The 23,358-nt window shown below is 46.6% G+C and overlaps 1 protein-coding gene across 4 annotated transcripts in view; it reads left to right on the top strand.

The window, feature by feature from the left end:
* Window positions 1-23,358, top strand: part of STAG2 (STAG2 cohesin complex component) — a 987,179-nt gene that overhangs the window by 928,284 nt on the left and 35,537 nt on the right. For 2 of the 4 annotated variants that reach the window (XM_069211859.1, XM_069211877.1), the window contains exon 31: window positions 13,087-13,276. In XM_069211859.1, the coding sequence (XP_069067960.1) occupies window positions 13,087-13,276 (190 nt within the window). The remainder of the gene's footprint in view (window positions 1-13,086; window positions 13,277-23,358) is intronic. The other 2 variants (XM_069211886.1, XM_069211869.1) reach the window with 1 other exon arrangement.

The following is a 23,358-nucleotide window of genomic DNA, read 5'->3' as shown; positions in this document are numbered from 1 at the left end:
TTGATGTATATATTGTGTGTGGATATCTCCAACGGGAGATATACCAATGCTAGTCTAGTAGTTAGTGCTGTAATAAAGAATCCTTTATTTGTGAAACACTTGTGCGGTTCTTACTTCTGAGTGAGTTACTGACTACGGTGGTATTGCAAATGCTTTACATTCCTTTTACTTTACGTTTTAACTGCTCACCTCAGCTGCCCCTAGGGAGCTTTTGCTCTCTGGACACCTATTCACTATCAATAAGGGTTGCCTGGGCTCCATAAAGGGTGCTACACCTTAGGTGTACACAATAAACTGAGCCAGCCTCCTACATTGACCAAGTAGTGCTTCGCATTCGGGCCTCCTTTCTGCCAAAAGTTGTTACGCTTTTCATGTAGGCCAATCCATTATCTTGCCTACTTCTTACACACCTCCACATCCTTCTAAGAAGGAGAGACTCCACTGCCTGGACAGAAAGTGTGTTGGCAGTCTACCTTGATCGTACCAAAGAGTTCTGGGTGGATGATCGACTCTTTGTTGGGTATGTGGGTGTGAAAGAGGTCGAGCAGTGCAGAAGAGAACCATCTTGGTGGGTCCTCAGATTTGACGTGCAAGATTCCAGCAGGACTCCTGTGCAAGTTTACTTAATCTTCTGGCCTCTGGAACCGCAACTGGTCACTCCCCTTTCCTTTGTCCAGTTTCATGCCAAAGCAGGGACTGGGGGTCCCTGGACTGGTGCAAACCGGTTTATGCAAGGAGGCCACCAAATTTGCCATTCTAAGCATAGCGGTGGCTTGGGGAGGCTACCCCTTCTAAGCCATGTTGTAGGAATGTGACACTGTTGGAAAGGTTACACCCCCCCCTGACAAAAAGTGCCTAGTGTTGATGACAACCCATGGGGGGGCGTGGGCGTTCCCCTGGTGTACCAGTGCCCTGAGTACCTAAGTACCATATCCTAGGGACTTAGGTTGGTGCACCTGTATGCCAATTGTAGGGTGTAAGAAGTACTTACCAACCAAATCTAGGGGAGAGAACACGTACACTGGGGTCCTGGTTAGCAGGATTCCAGTGTACTACAGTCAAACACACTGGCACCAGGCAAAAAGTGGGGGCAACCATGTCAGAAAGATCCTACTTTCTCACCTGGGGTCAGACAAATATTCCAGAGCCTGCGACGACCTCGCTCAGATGAATTTGAAGGCCATACGGGCCCGTGAAGTTTTATGTTTCCAAACATTGAAAGATTCTACGCTGTGACCGGTTGAAGTGGAAAGGAAGTTACCGCTCCTGAAAGTGGACCCGCAGAAGAGCTTAGTCTCAGTTGAAGTCCTTGGGTAAGCCTAAGAAGTATCACAAAAAGTCCAATCGAGAAACTCTCCTCGCCACTTTCAAAACTCCAGAGTGACAGTGCAAAGATTGCCACTGGTTTTTCCACTGGTTTTGCTCCCGATCTCCACTGCAGATGATCACAAGTCTGGTTCCGATGCACCATAAATTTTAGGGTCTGTGTGTGTCTTATCAGCAAGTAGCAGGCTTCAGGGAGGTGATGCTGCACATTTTTAACACTCTACTAGTTCCCTCTTGTGTGCTCTAAGGCCCCAAGGATGTTTGGGGCCTCAAGTCGTTATTTCCGCCAGTGGCTCTTTCCTCTGTGCCCTTTGGACCTAAATTCGACTCAGCACTGGCTCAGATGCTGACTTCAGTTCTGGTGCAGACCCTTATCGTTGGATCCCCTATGCGTTAATGTCACAGGCTCAGGAGGAGGTTTGCAACCTATTGTGCTCACCAATTCTAAACCGAATCCATCATGACCTTGACTGAGAATGTGCTGGGCTTCTACTGAATTCTGATTCTGACAATTTACCCTTACTAAGTGGTATGGCCCAAACTTTGCACACTACAGAGCCAGACAGTTATTGGGCGCAAATGCCGTTGTACGAAGTGTTACAAATTCATGTGCTGCATTTCCTGGGTTAGCTATTATGAAAATCAAAAACACCAAGGCGATATGCATAGTTATGAGGGAAGCACCCCGTAAATAGTTTGGTGTCTCCAATTTGATCACTTTTACAATTATCAGAAAATTTTTATTCTTTAATTTCTTTTTATAGTGTGAATGACTGATAAAGCCTATACATCTTATCGCACAAACGAAGGAACTTCAAGGCTATTCATTCATTTTAAATCGTTTATGAAAATTTATTAGGCACAGCACCATAAAATTGTCCCAAAATTAAATCATTTTTGTTACAGAAAAGTTGACTTTGTGTATTCCCTACCACTCCACATGATTGTGAGTGAAAAAGAATATAAACATTTGGCAAGTGTAGTTTTTCCTCTAAGCCTTTGCCTGAGCCAAGTAAATGCCAGCTTGTCTTTAGGCCGCGACTCCTTTGCCTTATAGGAGATGGTAGCCCAAGTCTTAGCAGTTCCAGATGAACTGTAGGCATTTCTTTTCTTTTATTAAAGCTTTTATTGGTTCAGTTAACACGTTCATACAACAGTTACCACAATTAAAATCATCATAACTATATATGTAATCAATATCCCCATACATTTACCTCCTATTTCTACTTATGTTAGTCAGGTTTCATATTGTGATCTCTGACAAAGTTCATAATCTATTACTGCTTGTCCATACCTCTATTCTCCAGAGAGTCTAGCCAATAAGTACCTCATGAATGGATCCCAGATGTCCTTTGGCCTAGAGATTTGCAGTAGCTCCTCAGCATACATTTCTAATTGGTCCCGACAGTATGCCAAATCTTTCAGCCATTGGGCAACTTGAGGGCCATGCGGCTATTCAAGTGTATTGCCACTCTTCTCTTTGCCATCAGTAGGGCTGTTGCCCCAAATTAGTCGATTACAACGGTTGGACCAGGCCTAGCAAGCACATACTAGGTGTACATTCTATGTTTTCAAAGATCATTTCACTGAGGGATTCGGTCACACTTTACAAAAATCATACACCAGCCCGTAGCTCCACGCCATATAGATGAACCATGCATCGCTTATTCCACATCTCACACATGCTGCACTTTCCCTAAGACCAGATCTAAACAACAGTGATGGGGTGAAATACATTTGCTGTAGGTATTTAAAATTCATAATTCGTAAATTACCGTTAGGTGTCACCATCCCTGTTAGTAAGCATCAAGAGCAGCATTCGTCAGGACTCGGCGGCATCTCTAACAGCTCATTCCATTTCTCGCAGGCTGGCTGCCCCACAGGCTCCATATCTTTTTGAGATTCTGCATAGAGCTGGGTCACCAGTTTGCATGCCGAGGTGTTGGTTAGCAGCGTCTGCAGCGCCAATAGCACTGTAGGCTCTGCTGGGAACGTTGGGTAGAGTGCCTTCCGGGCCGCTCTGAAGCGGCTATATATGAAGGGCCATAACATAGTTGTGTTCTGCACTTGTGGCATGTCAGATTACTCTATGAATTTTGCTTCTATATATAAATCTCCTATTTTCTCTAGTCCTTGTTCTTTAAGAAGCACCACTGTGACTTTTTCTTGCGTTACCGAAAGGCCAGAATGACATTGTAGTGGTGGGGCTGGGGCATATAGTGGGAATTTATTTGCCTGAGTTCCCAGCTGCTCCCATGCCACCACAGCGCAGTCTACTCTGTTTATTTCATCAGTCTTAAATGGTCTGTGATGTGTGAACATTGCTGACAATGGGATAGGGTGGCGTAGGAAAATGCCTCTGATGTAGGTGTGAAGAGAGGTCGAGCAGTGCAGGTTACCCCCTAACTTTTTGCCTTTTGTTGATGCTAGTTATGCTTGAACGTGTGCTGGGACCCTGCTAACAAGTCCCCAGCACCAGTGTTCTTTCCCTAAAACTGTACCTTTGTCTCCACAATTGGCACAGCCCTGGCACACAGATAAGTCCCTTGTAAATGGGACCAAGGGCCCTGTGACCAGGGAAGGTCTCTAAGGTCTGCAGCATGTATTATGCCACCCTTGGGACCCCTCACTCAGCACATGCACACTGCCTCACAGCTTGTGTGTGCTGGTGGGGAGAAAATGAACAATTCTACATGACACTCCCCTCAGAGTGCCATGCCCACAACCCACTGCCTGTGGCCTAGGTAAGTCCACCCCTCTAGCAGGCCTTAAAACCTTAATGCAGGGTGCACTATACCACAGGTGAGGGCATAGCTGCATGAGAAATATGCCCCTGCAGTTTCTTAGTCTATTCTTAGACATTGTAAGTACGGTGTGGCTATATTAAGTATATGGTCTGGCTGTTTGTCAAAACAAACTCCACAGTTCCATAATGGCTACACTGAACACTGGGAAGTTTGGTATCAAATGTCTCAGAATAATAAACCCACACTGATGCCAGTGCTGGATTTATTAAAATATTCACACAGCAGGCATCTTAGAGATGCCCACTGTATTTTACCCAATCCTTCAGTGCCGGAATGACTGGTCAGTGCCAGCCTGCCACTGAGACAGGTTTCTGACTTCCTGGGGTGAGAGCCTTTGTGCTATCTGAGGCCAGAAACAAAGCCTGCACTGGGTGGAGGTGCTTCACACCTCCCCCCTGCAGGAACTGTAACACCTAGCAGTGAGCCTCAAAGGCTCAGGCTTTGTGTTAAAATGCCCCAAGGCACTGCAGCTAGTGGAGATGCCTGCACCCTGGACACAGCCCCCACATCGCCATGGCGGCACATCTGGAGGAGATAAAAAAGAACAAGGAGGAGTCACTCTCCAGCCAGGACAAGCCCGTAAGTTTCCCTGAGGGGAGGTGACCCCGCCTTAGGAAATCCTCCATCTTGCTTTGGAGGATTCCCCACAATAGGATTAGGGTGTAGCCACCCTCAAGGCCAGTAGCCATTGGCTACTGCCCCCAGACCTAAACACACCCTTAAATTGAGTATTTAGGGGCGACCCTGAACCCAGGAAACCAGATTCCTGAAACAAGAACTGCTGACCTGAAAGCCCCGCAGCGACGATGGAGACTACAACTGACTTGGCCCCAGCCCTGCCTGCCTGTCTCCACACTCCAAAGAACCTGCACAGCTATGCATCCAGTGGGACCAGCGACCTCTGAGGACTCAGAGGCCTGCCCGCACCCAAAGTAACAAGAAACCCCCGTGGACAGCAGCTCTGTCCAAGAAACAACCATCTTTAAAGGGACTCCAGCCTCACTCCGGAAGCGTGAGTCCCCAACACTGCACCCGACGCCCACTGCTCGTGTCCAGAACCAACACTGCAGAGAGGACCCCCAGGCGACTCCTGCGATGTGGACACCCTGAGACGACTCCCCTGCACCTCCACAGCGACACCTGCAGAGAGAATTCGAAGACTCCCCCTGACCGCGACTGCCCAGTAACAAAGAACCCGACACCTGGAAGAAGCACTGCACCCGTAGCCCCCAGGCCCGAGAGAAACAAACTACTGGTGCAGGAGTGACCAGCAGACGGCCCTTATACTAGTCCAGTCAGCAGCTGGCCCGAGAAGCCCCCCTGTGGCCCGCCTGCATTGACAGTGACCCCCGGGTCTCTCCATTGATTTCTATCTACAACCCGACACCTACTTTGCACACTGTACCTGGCTGCCCCTGTGCCGCTGATGGTGTATTATGTGTGCCTGTTTGTGACCCCCACCCACCCGTGCTCTACCCCCATGGTCTGCTCCTGGAGGATGCAGGTACTTAGCTGCTAGCAGACTGGAACCGGAGCCCCCCTATTCTTCATAGGCGCCTGTGCTATTTGGGCCCTACTTTGACCTCTGCACCTTGCTGGCCCTGTGTTGCTGGGTGTTTGGGGTTATCTTGAACCCCCAATGGTGGGCTGCCTATGCCCAGAGACTGAACTTGTAAGTGCTTTACTTACCTGCAAAACTAACAATGCTTACCTCCCCAAGGAACTGTTGATTATTGCACTATCCAGTTTTAAAATGCCTTATTGCCATTTTTGCCAAAACTGTGTACATTACTGTTTTAATTCAAAGTTCCATATTTACCTATGTCCAGTACCTTACAATTTATGTACTTACTTGAATTCTGAATCTTGTGGTTCTAAAATAAATTAAGAAAATAATATTTTTCTATATAAAAACCTATTGGCCTGGAGTTAAGCCTTTGGGTGTGTTCTCATTTATTGCCTGTGTGGGAACAAATGCTTAACACTACTCTCTGATAAGCCTACTGCTCAACCACACTACCACAAAATAGAGCATTAGTATTATCTAATTTTGCCACTATCAGCCGCTGAGGGGAAGGACTCTGTGCACCCTATTTCTCACTTTAAGATAGTATATACTGAGCCAACTTCCTACATAAAGGGACTGCTGAAATGTTTTTCTGGAGGTTTCCTCTAATGGCCGGTATAGCCCACTATGGCGAGCTAAAAGGCTATATTAGTATCCTCAGATTGATTTGTAGAAGCAGTGCAGGTGCATCAAACATATTAGTATGGGCGATGTGTGTCTTCAACTAAATGTAGACAAGCTCCAACCTTACTATTCAAATATTTATTGTTTATATATATATATTTGTTTGGAAATTAAATAAAATGTTATCATTTGTGTATGTTTTTGAATGCTTATTTCAGTATTTTTTGTGTTTTTTTTTTTTTTTTTTTTTGCAGTTCAGATCATCAACAATGTGTAGAGTTTCCGTTAATGACTCAGAGGGCAGTCCCCGGATTACAATAACGATTCAGTGGGGGTCCCCGGGTTCTAGTAATGATAAAGTTATGGCCCACAGAAGTTAAAAGGTTGAGAACCACTGTTCAAAATAATCATTTAGTTGTACTCTGAATTAATTTAAGCGCCCAACAAATATTATTATTTAACTGGTAGGCCAGATAATGAAGACTGGCTTTTGTTGTGGCAGATTGCGCAGGGCCATCTCATCCTATTGCCTTAAGTTTTTTTTAAAGTCATCCTGAAATTGCGGCTTCACGCCCTGCGGCGCCTGTCACCGCTTGATGTTGGCGATAGACCTGCATCTTTGTGAGCCTATGGTATCTCGAGTGTAGCCATGACACAAAGGCCTGCACCTGTTGTCACGCCATGAACCCGAAGGCCTTTAGGGGACGATCACTCAACATTTTGGTGGTTCAACGTGCGACACTGCAACGATGCAGATCCTGGTTGAGAGGAAGGTCTGGGGACTGTTGTGGAGCCCTAGATTTTTATCGCACTGTCTGGTCACTCGGGTAAGTCCCACCGCTACAAAAAAGTAATCGGCGAAGAGGTCTTCACCTCATCTGTCGGTTAACGAGATAAGAAAGCATCCCTCATCGAGGCCCGGCTCCATGGTAGAGCCAGGTCTGTCTCTGTGCCTTCCTGAATTTCTGGAACCTGGAGCTACTCACCCAACTCAAGGAGTTCTATGATGCCAAACACCTCACATTTCGCCTTACCTTCCCTCTCGCACACCTTCATGCCCTGAGGGTTCAGAAGGGGCCCCTTCTGATTGCACGCCAGCATCTCTGGCTTTGACATCCTTGACGTCTATTCTCAGCGCCGCCGCCCCATCCTCATCCTCACTCCAACATAGAGCCGGAAGGGCATCAACTACCACCTACAACACCTACTAGAGCCCTGCCTTACATTCCGGAGAACTCGGGGAGGATTGGGAAGAGTTGCTGGACCCTGAAGGCCCTCCTTAACAGAGCAATATAATGTGAGGATCTGGGTGAGACCACCCAACTGGACACTTCTCCAGATACTGTAATGCTTTCTCACATCCCGTTTCCCCTGTCCCCCCTCCCCTCCAAACCCCACCCACCTGGCCCTCACCCATGACTACAGAGGGTGGGTGGATCTTTTGCCACAGTGGTGCGGAAGGTCACTAAGGTCCTGGACCTTAGTTTGCCCTAATGTCTTGTCAGATGTGCTATAACCAGGAGTGTCCCCCTCAGAACCTTTGCTCACGTTCAGCTAGGCCCTCATGGATGTCCTACTGGATGTTCAAGACCAGCACCAAGGCTAACAAACTGTTATTGGGCCTCTAGCAGACCCCACACCCTTCCCCCAACCAGATCTGTTATTAGTGCCAGATGCTTCACTCCTGGGGTGGGGCGGCCATCTGGGAGAAGTGAATATCAGAGGACGCTGGTCTCTGGCTGAATCAGGACTCCACATCAACCTGCTGGAGCTCCAAGCGATCCAATTGACATTGAAAGCCTTTCTACACTCCATCAAGGGAAGGTTAGTGCAGGTGTTAATGGACAACACCACTGCCATGTGGTACTGCAACAAACAGGGTGGGGTGGGGTCGTGGACCCTGCTGCATCTCTAGACCATGGCATGTCTGTGGTGGTTCAACAATTGGTGGGCTCTCCGAACACCAGAGCGGACAAACTCAGCTGAAGATGCCTAGTTTTGCCCACTGGAGTATCCAAGGCAATTCTTTCTAGGAGATTATTTTTTTCTCGAGTGGGGCTCAGACCTTCTGTATGCCTTTTTGCCAACACCACTCCTGCCCAGAGATCTCTAGAAGATCAAGAACTGGGAACAGAGAATTTGGTATCCCGACCTGCTGTGCATGGTCATTGATCCTCCAGTCTCTGGTGTCCATTCTCCACCTTCTTGTGTGGAGATTGGGGGGTGACAGTTGATAGCTTTCGACTTTCCTCCCAAACTCTTTGATGTCATCTTAGCAGCCAGGCATCCCTCCACCAAGACAATATATGCCTGGTGTTAAAAAGAAATTGTAGCATGGTGTGCAGAAAAAGAAACTGATCCCCTTTCTGCCCTCTCTCAGATTCTGCTTTTCATTTTCTCTTACCCAGCAGGGCTCTGCTCTTTGCACTCTTAAAGGCTATCTTTCGGCTGTCTCTGCTTTTTTGCTGCTACCTGACCAGCCTTCCCTCTTCAAGTTCTCTATTTACATAGGTTTCTAAAATGCCTTGTTCATTTTTTCCTCCTTATCCATTTATCATGCCTCAATGGAACCTTACTCTTGTTTTAACTTTTCTGATGTGTTCTCCTTTCGAGCCACTCGATAATTGCCCTCAGAGGCTCCTTACAATTAAAACAGCCTTCCTCGTGGCCATCACATCTGACGAAGACTGAATGAACTTTATACTCAATACCTTTTCATTCATCCGTTTTGCACTAGGGTCTCCTTTCTCCCGAAAGTGGTCACTCCATTTCATGTTGGCCAGTCAGTCACTTTGCCTACTCTTTCTGCTTGTCACTTTGCCTACTTTTTCCGCTCCTCCACATCCCACTAAAGAAGAGGAGCGACTTCCCCATCTGGACCCTGATTGTTGTTATACCTTGATTGAACAAAAAAGTTCCAGGTTAACAACCAACTCTTCGTCGGTATGATAGAGCGAAGGAAGCACAGGCTGTACAGAAGCAGAGGATCTCCAGATGGGTCGTTCTCTGTATTAAAGCTGCTACACACTGGCCCAAAAGCAGCCTCCTGAGGGCTTGTGAGCTCATTCCACCTGAGCTAAAACTACAACCACTGCATTAGCATGCAAAATTGAGGTCCTGAACATCTGCCCAGAAGCAGCATGGCCGCCTTGCACACGTTCACAGAGCACTACTGCCTGGACAGTCAGGTCCATCAGGATGAGCACTTCGCCTCTTTGGTCCTGCAGGTCTCCGTGGGTGGTAACTCTTGGGTATCTCATCTAAGGTAAGTAATCTGAGGCTAAAAGTCTTATTCAGATGAACAAGTTACTAACCTTCGGTAACACCGTATCTGGTAGAGACCTTATCTAACAAAAGTTGCTTACCGGCCCACCCATCCTCCCTGCTTTGCTAACAGACTGCAGGGACAGAGCTGTTCCTTTTCAGGGCTGTAGGTTTCGACACTGATGGTAAATGTTTGTAATGGCTTCGCACTTTTGGCGTGGAAAATTGTGAAAAGAAACTGACTTCGACATGCTTGTGTGGTGCCTATATAGGCACCGCAAAAATGCCATACAAAGTCGACTTATGCCACCTACCGGCACACAGGGGTACTGCACTGTAAGGAAATGCCTCCTTGGCATGGTTACCACCTGACTTTTTGCCTTTGCTGATGCCAAGTTATGATTTGAAAGTGTGCTGAGGCCTGCTAACCAGGCCCCAGCACCAGTGTTCTTTCACTAAACTGTACCTTTGTCTCCACAATTGGCACAACCCTGGCACCCAGGTAAGTCCCTTGTAACTGGTACCCCTGGCACCAAGGGCCCTGATGCCAGGGAAGGTCTCTAAGGGCTGCAGCATGTCTTATGCCACCCTGGGGACCCCTCACTCAGCAAATACACACTGCTTGCCAGCTTGTGTGTGCTGGTGGGGAGAAAATGACTAAGTCGACATGGCACTCCCCTCAGGGTGCCATGCTAACCTCACACTGCTTATGGCATAGATAAGTCACACCTCTAGCAGGCCTTGCAGCCCTAAGGCAGGGTGCACTACACCACAGGTGAGGGCATAGGTGCATGAGCACTATGCCCCTACAGTGTCTAAGCAAAACCTTAGACATTATAAGTGCAGGGTAGCCATAAGGGTATATGGTCTGGGAGTCTGTCAAACACGAACTCCACAGCACCATAATGGCTACACTGAAAACTGGGAAGTTTGGTATCAAACTTCTCAGCACAATAAATGCACACTGATGCCAGTGTACATTTTATTGTGAAATACACCCAGAGGGCTTCTTAGAGATGCCCCCTGAAAACATACCCAACTTCCAGTGTGGGCTGACTAGTTTTACCAGCCTCCCACACACCAGACATGTTGCTGGCCACATGGGGAGAGTGCCTTTGTCACTGTGTGGCCAGGAACAAAGCCTGTACTGGGTGGAGGTGCTTCTCACCTCCCCCTGCAGAAAATGTAACACCTGGTGGTGAGCCTCAAAGGCTCACCCCCTTTGTTACAGCGCCACAGGGCATCCCAGCTAGTGGAGATGCCGCCCCTCCGGCCACAGCCCCCACTTTTGGCGGCAAGGCCAGAGGAGATAATGAGAAAAACAAGGAGTCACCACTGGCCAGTCAGGACAACCCCTAAGGTGTCCTGAGCTGAGGTGACTCTGACTTTTAGAAATCCTCCATCTTGCAGATGGAGGATTCCCCCAATAGGATTAGGGATGTGCCCCCCTCCCCTCAAGGAGGAGGCACAAAGAGGGTGTAGCCCTTAGGGCTAGTAGCCATTGGCTACTATCCTCCCAGACCTAAACACACCCCTAAATTGAGTATTTAGGAGCTCCCAAAACGGAGGAAACTAGATTCCTGCAACCTGAAGACAAAGGAGGACTGCTGAGCTGAAGCCCTGCAGAGAAGACACCAACTGCTTTGGCCCCAGCCCTACCGGCCTGTCTCCCCACTTCAAGAAAAACTGCAACAGCGACGCGTCCCCCAGGGTCCAGCAACCTCTGAAGCCTCAGAGGACTACCCTGCATCTAAAAGGACAAAGAAACTCCAGAGGACAGCGACCCTGTTCCACAAAGACTGTAACTTTGCAACAAAGAAGCAACTTTTAAAGACCACACGTTTCCTGCCGGAAGCGTGAGACTTTCCACTCTGCACCCGACACCCCCGGCTCGACTGCGTAAAACTAACTCGACAGGGAGGACTCCCTGGCGACTGCGAGCCCGTGAGTAGCCAGAATTGACCCCCCTGAGCCACCACAACGACGCCTGCAGAGGGAATCCAGAGGCTCCCATTGACCGCGACTGCCTGCTTCAAAGAACCCGATGCCTGGGAAACACACTGCACCCGCAGCCCCCCAGGACCTGATGGATCCGAACTCCAGTGCAGGAGCAACCCGCAGACGGCCCTCTTCCTAACGCAGGTGGTGGCTACCCCGAGGAGCCCCCCACCTTGCCTGCCTGCATCGCTGAAGAGACCCCTGGGTTTCCCCATTGAATCTTATTGAAATCCCGACGCCTGTTTGCACTTTGCACACAGCCGCCCCTGTGCCGCTGAGGGTGTACTTTCTGTGCCTGCTTGTCTCCCCCCCCCCCCCCCCCCCCCCCCCCCCCAGTGCCCTACAAAACCCCCCTGCTCTGCCCTCCGAAGTCACGGGTACTTATCTGCTGGTACACTGGAACCGGGGCACCCCTATTTCCTTTGAAGCCTATGTGTTTTGGGCACCACTTTGACCTCTGCACCTGACCGGCCCTGAACTGCTGGTGTGGTAACTTTGGGGTTGCCTTGAACCCCCAACGGTGGGCTACCTTGGACCCAACTTTGAACCCTGTAAGTGTTGTACTTACCTGTGAAACTAACAAATACTTACCTCCCCCAGGAACTGTTGATTTTTGCACTGTGTCCATTTTTAAAATAGCTTATTGCCATTTTTGCCAAAACTGTACATGCTATTGTGATGATTCAAAGTTCCTAAGATACCTGAGTGAAATACCTTTCATTTAAAGTATTGTTTGTAAATCTTGAACCTGTGGTTCTTAAAATAAACTAAGAAAATATATATTTCTATATAAAAACCTATTGGCCTGGAATTGTCTTTTGAATGTGTGTTCCTCATTTATTGCCTGTGTGTGTACAACAAATGCTTAACACTACCCTCTGATAAGCCTACTGCTCGACCACACTACCACAAAATAGAGCATTCGAATTATCTCTTTTTGCCACTATCTTACCTCTCAGGGGAACCCTTGGACTCTGTGCACACTATTTCTTACTTTGAAATAGTATATACAGAGCCAACTTCCTCCATGCCCCTACAAAATGTTCTGGATCCAGTCTAATGCCTGGGCATAATTCTAAGGTAAGGAGTCTGCGGCTAGATATATTCTCTATCAGATAAGGCATTACCGAAGTTAAGTAACTTCTTCTTTGGTGCCAGGGCAATGGCACTGAGATCTGGTTAGCAGGCACTCTTGAGTCAAAAACCCAGGATCATTAGTCAAAAATATCTGGGGGTGACATTTAAAAAAAATAAAAAAGAGGCGTTTCCCTTACATGCCTTACTCAAAATGGTGATACAATCCAAAACCAAGATTTGTTACGTAAGTATGGGAAACCTTAACATGTAAGTGTGTGTCCAGGTCTGTGATATTTAAGTGACTATGAATGCGCATTAAGCAAGGTCCAACTTGGGTCAAGAGCCTGTTGCTTCCCACAAAAAAGATGTGATTTTTGTTTCTATTGTGGTTAAACACTTTTTTATTTTTTATTTTTTTTACAGCAGAAGAAACTGGTAGCAGTGATGCTATGTGGCTAAACCGAGAGCAAGCGATGCATACACCAGTTATGATGCAGACACCACAGCTTACCTCAACAATAATGAGGGAGCCAAAGCGGTTACGACCCGAAGAGAATTACATGGGGGTGTACCCTATGCAGCCAGAGCATCACCAAGCTCCGCTTGATTATAAGTAAGCAGCATTAAATTCCCTCTATTTGTCATAACTACCTCTATTGTAATTGGGCTCAATTTGGATTAGCAGCAGGTCACTAGGCCGTGTCACAGTAGCACCAACTCAGCGTCTAGTCCTTACCAGGTCGATAAACTAAGTGCCAATATATTGGGCATTATTAACACCTATCCGTTGCATTGGTTAAAAGTGGGTTAACTGCACAGCAAGGTCTGGTGGCCATGCATAGACGTCTAAAATATAACTTCACACTTGATAACAACAGTAACTGAAATTACACAAGCTGAAGTTGGAGATAAGAGCTTTCAGTGGGGCCTGACATTTGGCTAAAGAGTTAAAAATGAAATCAAACCTCATGTTATTCTAGGTTTGAAATACATTTACAAATTGGTGAGCTCTCCTAAAGATGTTTTGGTAGGAGCCAGAAGCAAGAAAGTGAATTTTGCTGAAGCAGAACACCATAGTGTGCCATAACATTTGCTAGAAAGTGCGATAAAAATGTTTTTATCAAGTTGAGTGTTTCAGAGAGAGTCTCCATGTTTAAATATATGCTCAAAATATTTATTAATTGGGGAAAGAAAACATCCTGTGAATTTGACCCTGAGTAAGTCTTATTAGCCGCCTTTGAGTGGCATGCACTTTTGCTATGTTAATATTCTTAAATTGTCTTAGTCTACGTAAATGCTGTTTATTATCTTGGTTGTTTTCATATAAGCCATTAAAATGTTTGTTAAAAAAAATCTCATACCTGCCTGCAGCCCAAAGAGGCATTATTCAGAGGTATTTTATGGTTATAATAGGTCTCAATTATGACCACCTTTTAGTACAGTGATTGCCATTATGTGAAGCCACCAAGAAAGCAAGGGTTATACTCTTTTATGAGATAGTGATATCATAATGACACTCTGCACGTCTGATTCAAATAACATAAATACAGCCTAAATGTAAACCACGCATTCACTCTTTGGGGCATGGTTGTGCTGAACAAAAGATTTCTGATGGATACTTCATATCCAGAGATTTTTCACATTGTGAATACCACTTGGTGCCAAATTGGATCTGGAGAATTCTTTCAGCAGTTTCATCACACATCTGTAGGTTGTGTAGTGCAGCTCTGCATCATGTCCTTCTCACCCCAGAAATGGCTCCTGCTCTGCCATCTGTGTCTTTCTTTCCAATCCTTCCAACACCAATCCTGAGCTCAATTCCTCAGTTCTGTCAGAGCCAGCCATGCATCTGTTCACAAAAATTTTCCAGTTGCAATTTACATGTATCCTTGTAAATACTGCTGTAAACAGATGTTAGTGACAGATCCTCACGAGATCTGTCTACAGGGAGTGCAGAATTATTAGGCAAGTTGTATTTTTGAGGATTAATTTTAGTTCGATGGCATCTGTCGCTGTAGATACACATGGTATGCATGAGCTCGCCATCTGGTGTTGGGTCGGAGTGTTACAAGTTGTTTTTCTTCGAAGAAGTGTTTTCGAGTCACGGGACCGAGTGACTCCTCCTTCTGTGCTCATTGCGCATGGGCGTCGACTCCATCTTCGATTGTTTTCTTTCCGCCATCGGGTTCGGACGTGTTCCTGTCGCTCCGAGTTTCGGAACGGAAAGATAGCTGAAAACGGAAGATTTTCGACGGTATCGTTGCGATCCGGTTAGAGATAGACACATACGACGACGCGTTGAACATCGAAGCGCTTCGGTGCCCTTCGGGGTAGATTTCGGCACCCCGTCGGGGCCTAGTCGGCCCGACCGCGTGGAGGACAACGCCGATGGAACGGACCCCGTTTCGATTCTGCCCCGAATGCCACAACAAATATCCTTATACGGACCTACACTCGGTCTGTAATCTGTGCCTGTCACCCGAGCACAGCGAAGAATCCTGTGAGGCCTGTCGGGCGTTCCGGTCCCGAAAAACTCTGCGCGACCGTCGAGCGAGAAGACTGCAGATGGCGTCCACGCCAAAAGAGCGTCGACAGTTCGAGACAGAAGAGGAACAGGAGGAATCCTTTTCCATCCAGGATTCAGACTCCGACGAGCTACACTCTACAAGAACTGTGAGTAAGACGTCGAGATCAAACCTTAAAAAAGGAAAGAAGGCCCAGGGGACGCCACTGCCAACCGGCCATGGCTCCACCCAAATTCTCGGTGACCAACAATCGGCACCGAAAAAGGCCCATTCAGTGTCGAGATCGTCCGACTCCGGTCGAGACACCGGCACGCAGCCTCCTCGAGACCGAGAGAGTGCTAAACAGAAGCATCGACACCGAGAGTTCGGTGTCGACACGGATCGACGCCGAGACAGTGGCGCCGAAGACCATAGAGGCCAAGAATTTTCGGCACAGAAAAAGAGGAAGGTTACCTCGGAGCCGAAAAAACAATCGACAGGGTTTTCGGAGCCGAAAAAAGCGACATCAGACCCTGTTTCTGGCTCCTATACTGAAGAGCATTCTATGTCTTCTCAAATGAAGAAACATAGATTTGAACAAGAACTGCAATCCACTGACGTGGATCACACGCAAAAGCGTATCTTTATTCAGCAGGGGACTGGGAAGATCAGTACCCTTCCACCTGTCAAACGAAAGAGAACGCTTCAGTTTACTCCTCAGCAACAAACAGCACAAAAGGTAACACCTCCTCCCTCGCCTCCACCTGTAACTCCGGCTTCGCCAACTTACACCCCGTCACATTCGCCAGCTCACACCGCCATGAGCCACGATGACCAAGATCAGGATGCGTGGGACTTGTACGACGCACCAGTGTCTGATAACAGCCCAGACACATACCCAACTAGGCCATCACCACCGGAAGACAGCACAGCCTACTCACAAGTGGTGGCTAGAGCAGCACTATTCCATAATGTGGAACTACACTCGGAACAAGTAGAGGATGATTTTTTATTTAACACCCTCTCTTCAACCCACAGCTCCTACCAAAGCCTGCCGATGCTCCCAGGCATGCTACGCCATGCAAAGGACATTTTCAAGGAGCCAGTTAAAAGTAGGGCAGTGACGCCTAGGGTGGACAAAAAGTATAAGGCGCCTCCTACGGACCCTGTATTCATCACCTCTCAGCTGCCACCAGATTCTGTGGTGGTAGGGGCTGCCAGAAAACGGGCAAATTCACACACTTCTGGGGATGCACCTCCCCCAGATAAAGAAAGTAGGAAGTTCGATGCAGCCGGGAAGAGGGTTGCTGTCCAAGCAGCAAACCAGTGGCGCATCGCAAATTCACAAGCGCTGCTAGCGCGATACGACAGAGCCCACTGGGATGAGATGCAGCATCTCATTGAACATCTCCCAAAAGATCTGCAAAAAAGAGCAAAACAGGTTGTTGAGGAGGGTCAAAACATTTCCAACAATCAAATACGCTCCTCCATGGATGCAGCAGACACGGCCGCAAGAACCATTAATACGTCGGTTACCATCCGTAGGCACGCATGGCTCAGAACGTCTGGATTCAAGCCAGAAATTCAGCAGGCAGTGCTTAACATGCCAGTAAACGAAAAACTTCTGTTCGGTCCGGAGGTCGACACAGCCATAGAAAAGCTCAAGAAGGACACTGACACTGCCAAGGCCATGGGCGCACTCTATTCCCCGCAGAGCAGAGGATCTTATAACACCTTCCGCAAAACACCTTTTAGAGGAGGGTTTCGGGGTCAGGCCACACAAGCTAGCACCTCACAGTCCGCACCGCCCACCTACCAGGGACAGTACAGGGGAGGTTTTCGGGGCCAGTATAGAGGGGGGCAATTCCCTAGGAATAGGGGAAGATTTCAAAGCCCCAAAACCACTACCAACAAGCAGTGACTCACATGTCACACACCCCTCCCACACAACACCAGTGGGGGGGAGGATACGTCAATATTACGAAGCATGGGACAAAATAACTACAGACACATGGGTCCTAGCAATTATCCAGCATGGTTATTGCATAGAATTCCTGCAATTCCCTCCAGACATACCACCAAAATCACAAAATTTAACAAAATACCATTCACAGCTTCTAGAGATAGAAGTTCAAGCACTACTGCAAAAAAATGCAATAGAATTAGTACCAAGCACACAAATAAACACAGGAGTTTATTCACTGTACTTCTTGATACCAAAAAAGGACGAAACACTGAGACCAATTCTAGACCTCAGAGTAGTAAACACATTCATCAAATCAGACCACTTTCACATGGTCACACTACAAGAAGTGTTACCATTGCTCAAAAAACACAACTACATGACAACCCTAGACCTCAAGGACGCATATTTCCATATACCAATACATCAATCACACAGGAAATATCTAAGGTTTGTATTCAAAGGAATACATTACCAATTCAAAGTATTGCCTTTTGGTTTAACAACCGCTCCAAGAGTATTCACAAAATGCCTAGCAGTAGTCGCTGCACACATCAGAAGGCAGCAAATACATGTGTTCCCGTATCTAGACGACTGGCTAATCAAAACCAGTTCGCTCACACAATGCTCAAACCACACAAATCAAGTCATACAAACCCTCTACAAACTAGGGTTCACCGTCAACTTTGCAAAATCAAACATTCTGCCAAGCAAAGTACAGCAATATCTAGGAGCCATAATAGACACGACAAAAGGAGTAGCAACGCCAACTCCACAAAGGATCCACAATTTCAACAGGGTCATTCAACACATGTCTCCAAACCAAACAATACAAGCAAGAACAATACTACAGCTCCTAGGCATGATGTCCTCATGCATAGCCATTGTCCCAAACGCAAGACTGCACATGAGGCCCTTACAACAGTGCCTAGCCTCACAGTGGTCTCAAGCACAGGGTCACCTTCTAGATCTGGTGTTGCTAGACCGCCAAACTTACCTCTCGCTTCTATGGTGGAACAGTATAAATTTAAACATAGGGCGGCCTTTCCAAGACCCAGTGCCAGAGTACGTAATAACAACAGATGCTTCCATGACAGGGTGGGGAGCACATCTCAATCAACACAACATAAGAGGACAATGGAACATACATCAAACAAAACTGCATATAAATCATCTAGAATTATTAGCAGTTTTTCAAGCACTAAAAGCTTTCCAACCAATCATAACCCACAAATACATCCTTGTCAAAACAGACAACATGACAACGATGTATTATCTAAACAAACAAGGAGGAACACATTCAACGCAGTTAAGCTTGTTAGCTCAAAAAATATGGAAGTGGGCAATCCACCATCAGATTGGTCTAATAGCACAGTTTATTCCGGGGATCCAGAATCAGCTGGCAGACAATCTCTCTCGAGATCACCAGCAAGTCCACGAATGGGAAATCCACCCACAGATTCTGTACACCTACTTCACACTCTGGGGAACACCACAAATAGACTTATTTGCAACAAAAGAGAACGCAAAATGCCAAAACTTCGCGTCCAGATACCCACACAAGCAATCCCAAGGCAATGCCCTATGGATGAACTGGTCAGGAATATTTGCTTACGCTTTTCCTCCTCTCCCTCTCCTTCCTTACCTAGTAAACAAATTGAGTCAAAACAAACTCAAACTCATTTTAATAGCACCAACTTGGGCAAGACAACCCTGGTACACAACACTGCTAGATCTGTCTGTAGTACCACACATCAAACTGCCCAACAAACCAGATCTGTTAACGCAACACAACCAACAGATCAGACACCCGGACCCAGCATCGCTGAATCTAGCAATCTGGCTCCTGAAATCCTAGAATTCGGACACTTACAACTTAGCCAAGAGTGTATGGAAGTCATAAAGCAGGCCAGAAGGCCATCCACTAGACACTGCTACGCAAGTAAGTGGAAAAGATTTGTTTGGTACTGCCATCATAATCAGATACAACCGCTAGGTGCAACTCCAAAACATATAGTAAATTACTTGCTCCATTTACAAAAAGCAAAGCTAGCCTTCTCTTCTATTAAAATACACCTTGCAGCAATATCTGCATACCTGCAAACTACCTATTCAACTTCCTTGTATAGGATACCAGTTATCAAAGCATTTATAGAAGGGCTTAAAAGAATTATACCACCAAGAACACCACCTGTTCCTTCATGGAACCTAAACGTGGTTCTAACAAGACTCATGGGCCCACCTTTCGAACCCATGCACTCTTGCGGAATACAATTCCTAACCTGGAAAGTTGCCTTTCTCATCGCCATTACATCTCTAAGAAGAGTAAGTGAAATTCAAGCGTTCACAACACAAGAGCCTTTTATACAAATACATAAAAATAAGGTCGTCCTACGACCTAATCCAAAATTTTTACCAAAAGTTATTTCACCATTCCATCTAAATCAAACGGTAGAACTACCAGTATTTTTCCCACAGCCAGATTCTGTGGCTGAAAGAGCACTACATACATTAGATGTCAAAAGAGCATTAATGTACTACATTGACAGAACAAAGAACATCAGAAAAACTAAACAGCTATTTATTGCATTCCAAAAACCTCATGCAGGTAACCCAATATCAAAACAAGGTATAGCCAGATGGATAGTTAAATGCATCCAAATCTGCTACCTTAAAGCAAAAAGACAACTGCCCATTACTCCCAGGGCACATTCAACAAGGAAAAAAGGTGCTTCAATGGCCTTTTTAGGAAACATCCCAATGCAAGAAATATGTAAGGCAGCCACTTGGTCTACGCCTCACACATTCACCAAACACTACTGTATAGATGTGCTATCCGCACAACAAGCTACAGTAGGTCAAGCTGTATTAAGAACTCTATTTCAGACAACTTCTACTCCTACAGGCTAAACCACCGCTTATGGGGAACTAACTGCTTACTAGTCTATGCATACCATGTGTATCTACAGCGACAGATGCCATCGAACTGAAAATGTCACTTACCCAGTGTACATCTGTTCGTGGCATCAGTCGCTGAGATTCACATGGACCCACCCACCTCCCCGGAAGCCTGTAGCAGTTCAGAAGTTACCTTCAATTTTGTACATTTGTATATATATTACTTAATCCTTTAATAGGTACATACTTACATTTTTCATTGCGCGGGCACTATTACTATAGTACAACTCCTACCTCACCCTCTGCGGGGAAAACAATCGAAGATGGAGTCGACGCCCATGCGCAATGAGCACAGAAGGAGGAGTCACTCGGTCCCGTGACTCGAAAACACTTCTTCGAAGAAAAACAACTTGTAACACTCCGACCCAACACCAGATGGCGAGCTCATGCATACCATGTGAATCTCAGCGACTGATGCCACGAACAGATGTACACTGGGTAAGTGACATTTTCATTATTGAACAACAACCATGTTCTCAATGAACCCAAAAAACTCATTAATATCAAAGCTGAATATTTTTGGAAGTAGTTTTTAGTTTGTTTTTAGTTTTAGCTATGTTAGGGGGATATCTGTGTGTGCAGGTGACTATTACTGTGCATAATTATTAGGCAACTTAACAAAAAAATATATATACCCATTTCAATTATTTATTATTACCAGTGAAACCAATATAACATCTCAACATTCACAAATATACATTTCTGACATTCAAAAACAAAACAAAAACAAATCAGTGACCAATATAGCCACCTTTCTTTGCAAGGACACTCAAAAGCCTGCCATCCATGGATTCTGTCAGTGTTTTGATCTGTTCACCATCAACATTGCGTGCAGCAGCAACCACAGCCTCCCAGACACTGTTCAGAGAGGTGTACTGTTTTCCCTCCTTGTAAATCTCACATTTGATGATGGACCACAGGTTCTCAATGGGGTTCAGATCAGGTGAACAAGGAGGCCATGTCATTAGATTTCCTTCTTTTATACCCTTTCTTGCCAGCCACGCTGTGGAGTACTTGGACGCGTGTGATGGAGCATTGTCCTGCATGAAAACCATGTTTTTCTTGAAGGATGCAGACTTCTTCCTGTACCACTGCTTGAAGAAGGTGTCTTCCAGGAACTGGCAGTAGGACTGGGAGTTGAGCTTGACTCCATCCTCAACCCGAAAAGGCCCCACAAGCTCATCTTTGATGATACCAGCCCAAACCAGTACTCCACCTCCACCTTGCTGGCGTCTGAGTCGGACTGGAGCTCTCTGCCCTTAACCAATCCAGCCACGGGCCCATCCATCTGGCCCATCAAGACTCACTCTCATTTCATCAGTCCATAAAACCTTAGAAAAATCAGTCTTGAGATATTTCTTGGCCCAGTCTTGACGTTTCAGCTTGTGTGTCTTGTTCAGTGGTGGTCGTCTTTCAGCCTTTCTTACCTTGGCCATGTCTCTGAGTATTGCACACCTTGTGCTTTTTGGCACTCCAGTGATGTTGCAGCTCTGAAATATGACCAAACTGGTGGCAAGTGGCATCGTGGCAGCTGCACGCTTGACTTTTCTCAGTTCATGGGCAGTTATTTTGCGCCTTGGTTTTTCTACACGCTTCTTGCGACCCTGTTGACTATTTTGAATGAAACGCTTGATTGTTCGATGATCACGCTTCAGAAGCTTTGCAATTTTAAGAGTGCTGCATCCCTCTGCAAGATATCTCACTATTTTTGACTTTTCTGAGCCTGTCAAGTCCTTCTTTTGACCCATTTTGCCAAAGGAAAGGAAGTTGCCTAATAATTATGCACACCTGATATAGGGTGTTGATGTCATTAGACCACACCCCTTCTCATTACAGAGATGCACATCACCTAATATGCTTAATTGGTAGTAGGCTTTCGAGCCTATACAGCTTGGAGTAAGACAACATGCATAAAGAGGATGTGGTCAAAATACTCATTTGCCTAATAATTCTGCACTCCCTGTATAGTGTCTGGGCTTTGAGCACACTTTGATGTGCTACAAGTCTGGAAAGATGAGCCTGAAGCAACACAAAAAGATGATAGACTGAGTGCTGAAACTTTTCAAACACTCACCCCAGTCGCAGATCCGGGTTTATTCCATCATTCTTTTCCTCACCCTGCCACCTCAGTTTGGACCCGGCCATATCCAAATCAATCTTTGCTCTGTTCCCGAGGGGGACAGTCCAGCCCGAACTGCCAGGCCAGGTCCTCCATGGACCGGAAACAAGCATCCTGGAACCGGTTTCAGGATATCCCCCTTCATCAGCCAGGCTAGCTTGAATCCAGTGGCACAATGAGCATGGGACCCACGTCTGGGCATACTCTTCCCACTTAGGGCAACTTTAGCAACACAAAAGGATGATTAACAGAGTGCTGAAACTTTTCAAACACTCGCCTCCAGTCACAGATCTTGGTTTAATCCATCATTATTTTGCCCACCTTGCCACCCCAGTTTGTACCCAGCCATATGCAAATCTGTTTAAACCCTGTTACCCATGGGAACAGTCAAGCCCAACTGCTAGGCTGTTTCCACAAGATGAGCCTGAAGACCATCCAAGACCGGCAAGCCATGTTGTACATCATGGAGCACAGCCCGAAATCAATGAAGTCAAGGACACAGACCCGTTTTGTGACGCGTCATCTTTGAGGTCAAACGTTCAGGCAATCTAAGAAGAAGAAACACAGGCAGTCGAAGCTGGGTTCCCCCTGGACCTGCCACTCTCTCTACAAGGAGCTGTGTGAGACTCCAAGTACTTTCAGGCCGTGACCTTGATCTCAATGCTCGGAACTGGCTCTCATGCTAATGAGCCCAGATTTCCAGGTCCTTCAGCTGCAACTCATTGTTCAAAAAAGCATAAGGTCTTTGGCACCCGGTCGGATCTTTCTAGAGCTCCTGGTGACCTTGAGCATCCAGGGTGACCTTAATTCGGTTTACCTCTAGCGAGTTTGTCCACGACTGACACTAACTCTTGAACCACCCCCCCCCCCACCCCCAAAGTGTGCCCCGACTTAAGTTACAGCGCCAAACCCAATTCCTTGTACAGTGCCACATCCGACACAACAGTCCAGTGTGTTGATATAGACCTCAGCCACTCATGACTCCTACTGACATCACACTTTCTTTGGCTGCACAGCTTCTCCAACTGAAGTGGTCCCACAGCAGTATAACAATCCTGACCTGGCTGAGGAGAGCTTCAGGATGTCTGTGAGCTAGACATATCCCCTGACACTTGCTTCCACTCACCTTCAGCAGCTACAGCTACTGAGAA

This window comes from Pleurodeles waltl, chromosome 2_1 (genome assembly GCF_031143425.1).
Source record: "Pleurodeles waltl isolate 20211129_DDA chromosome 2_1, aPleWal1.hap1.20221129, whole genome shotgun sequence".
Taxonomy (NCBI): domain Eukaryota; kingdom Metazoa; phylum Chordata; class Amphibia; order Caudata; family Salamandridae; genus Pleurodeles; species Pleurodeles waltl.
This window is presented reverse-complemented; position numbering and strand designations above follow the sequence as displayed.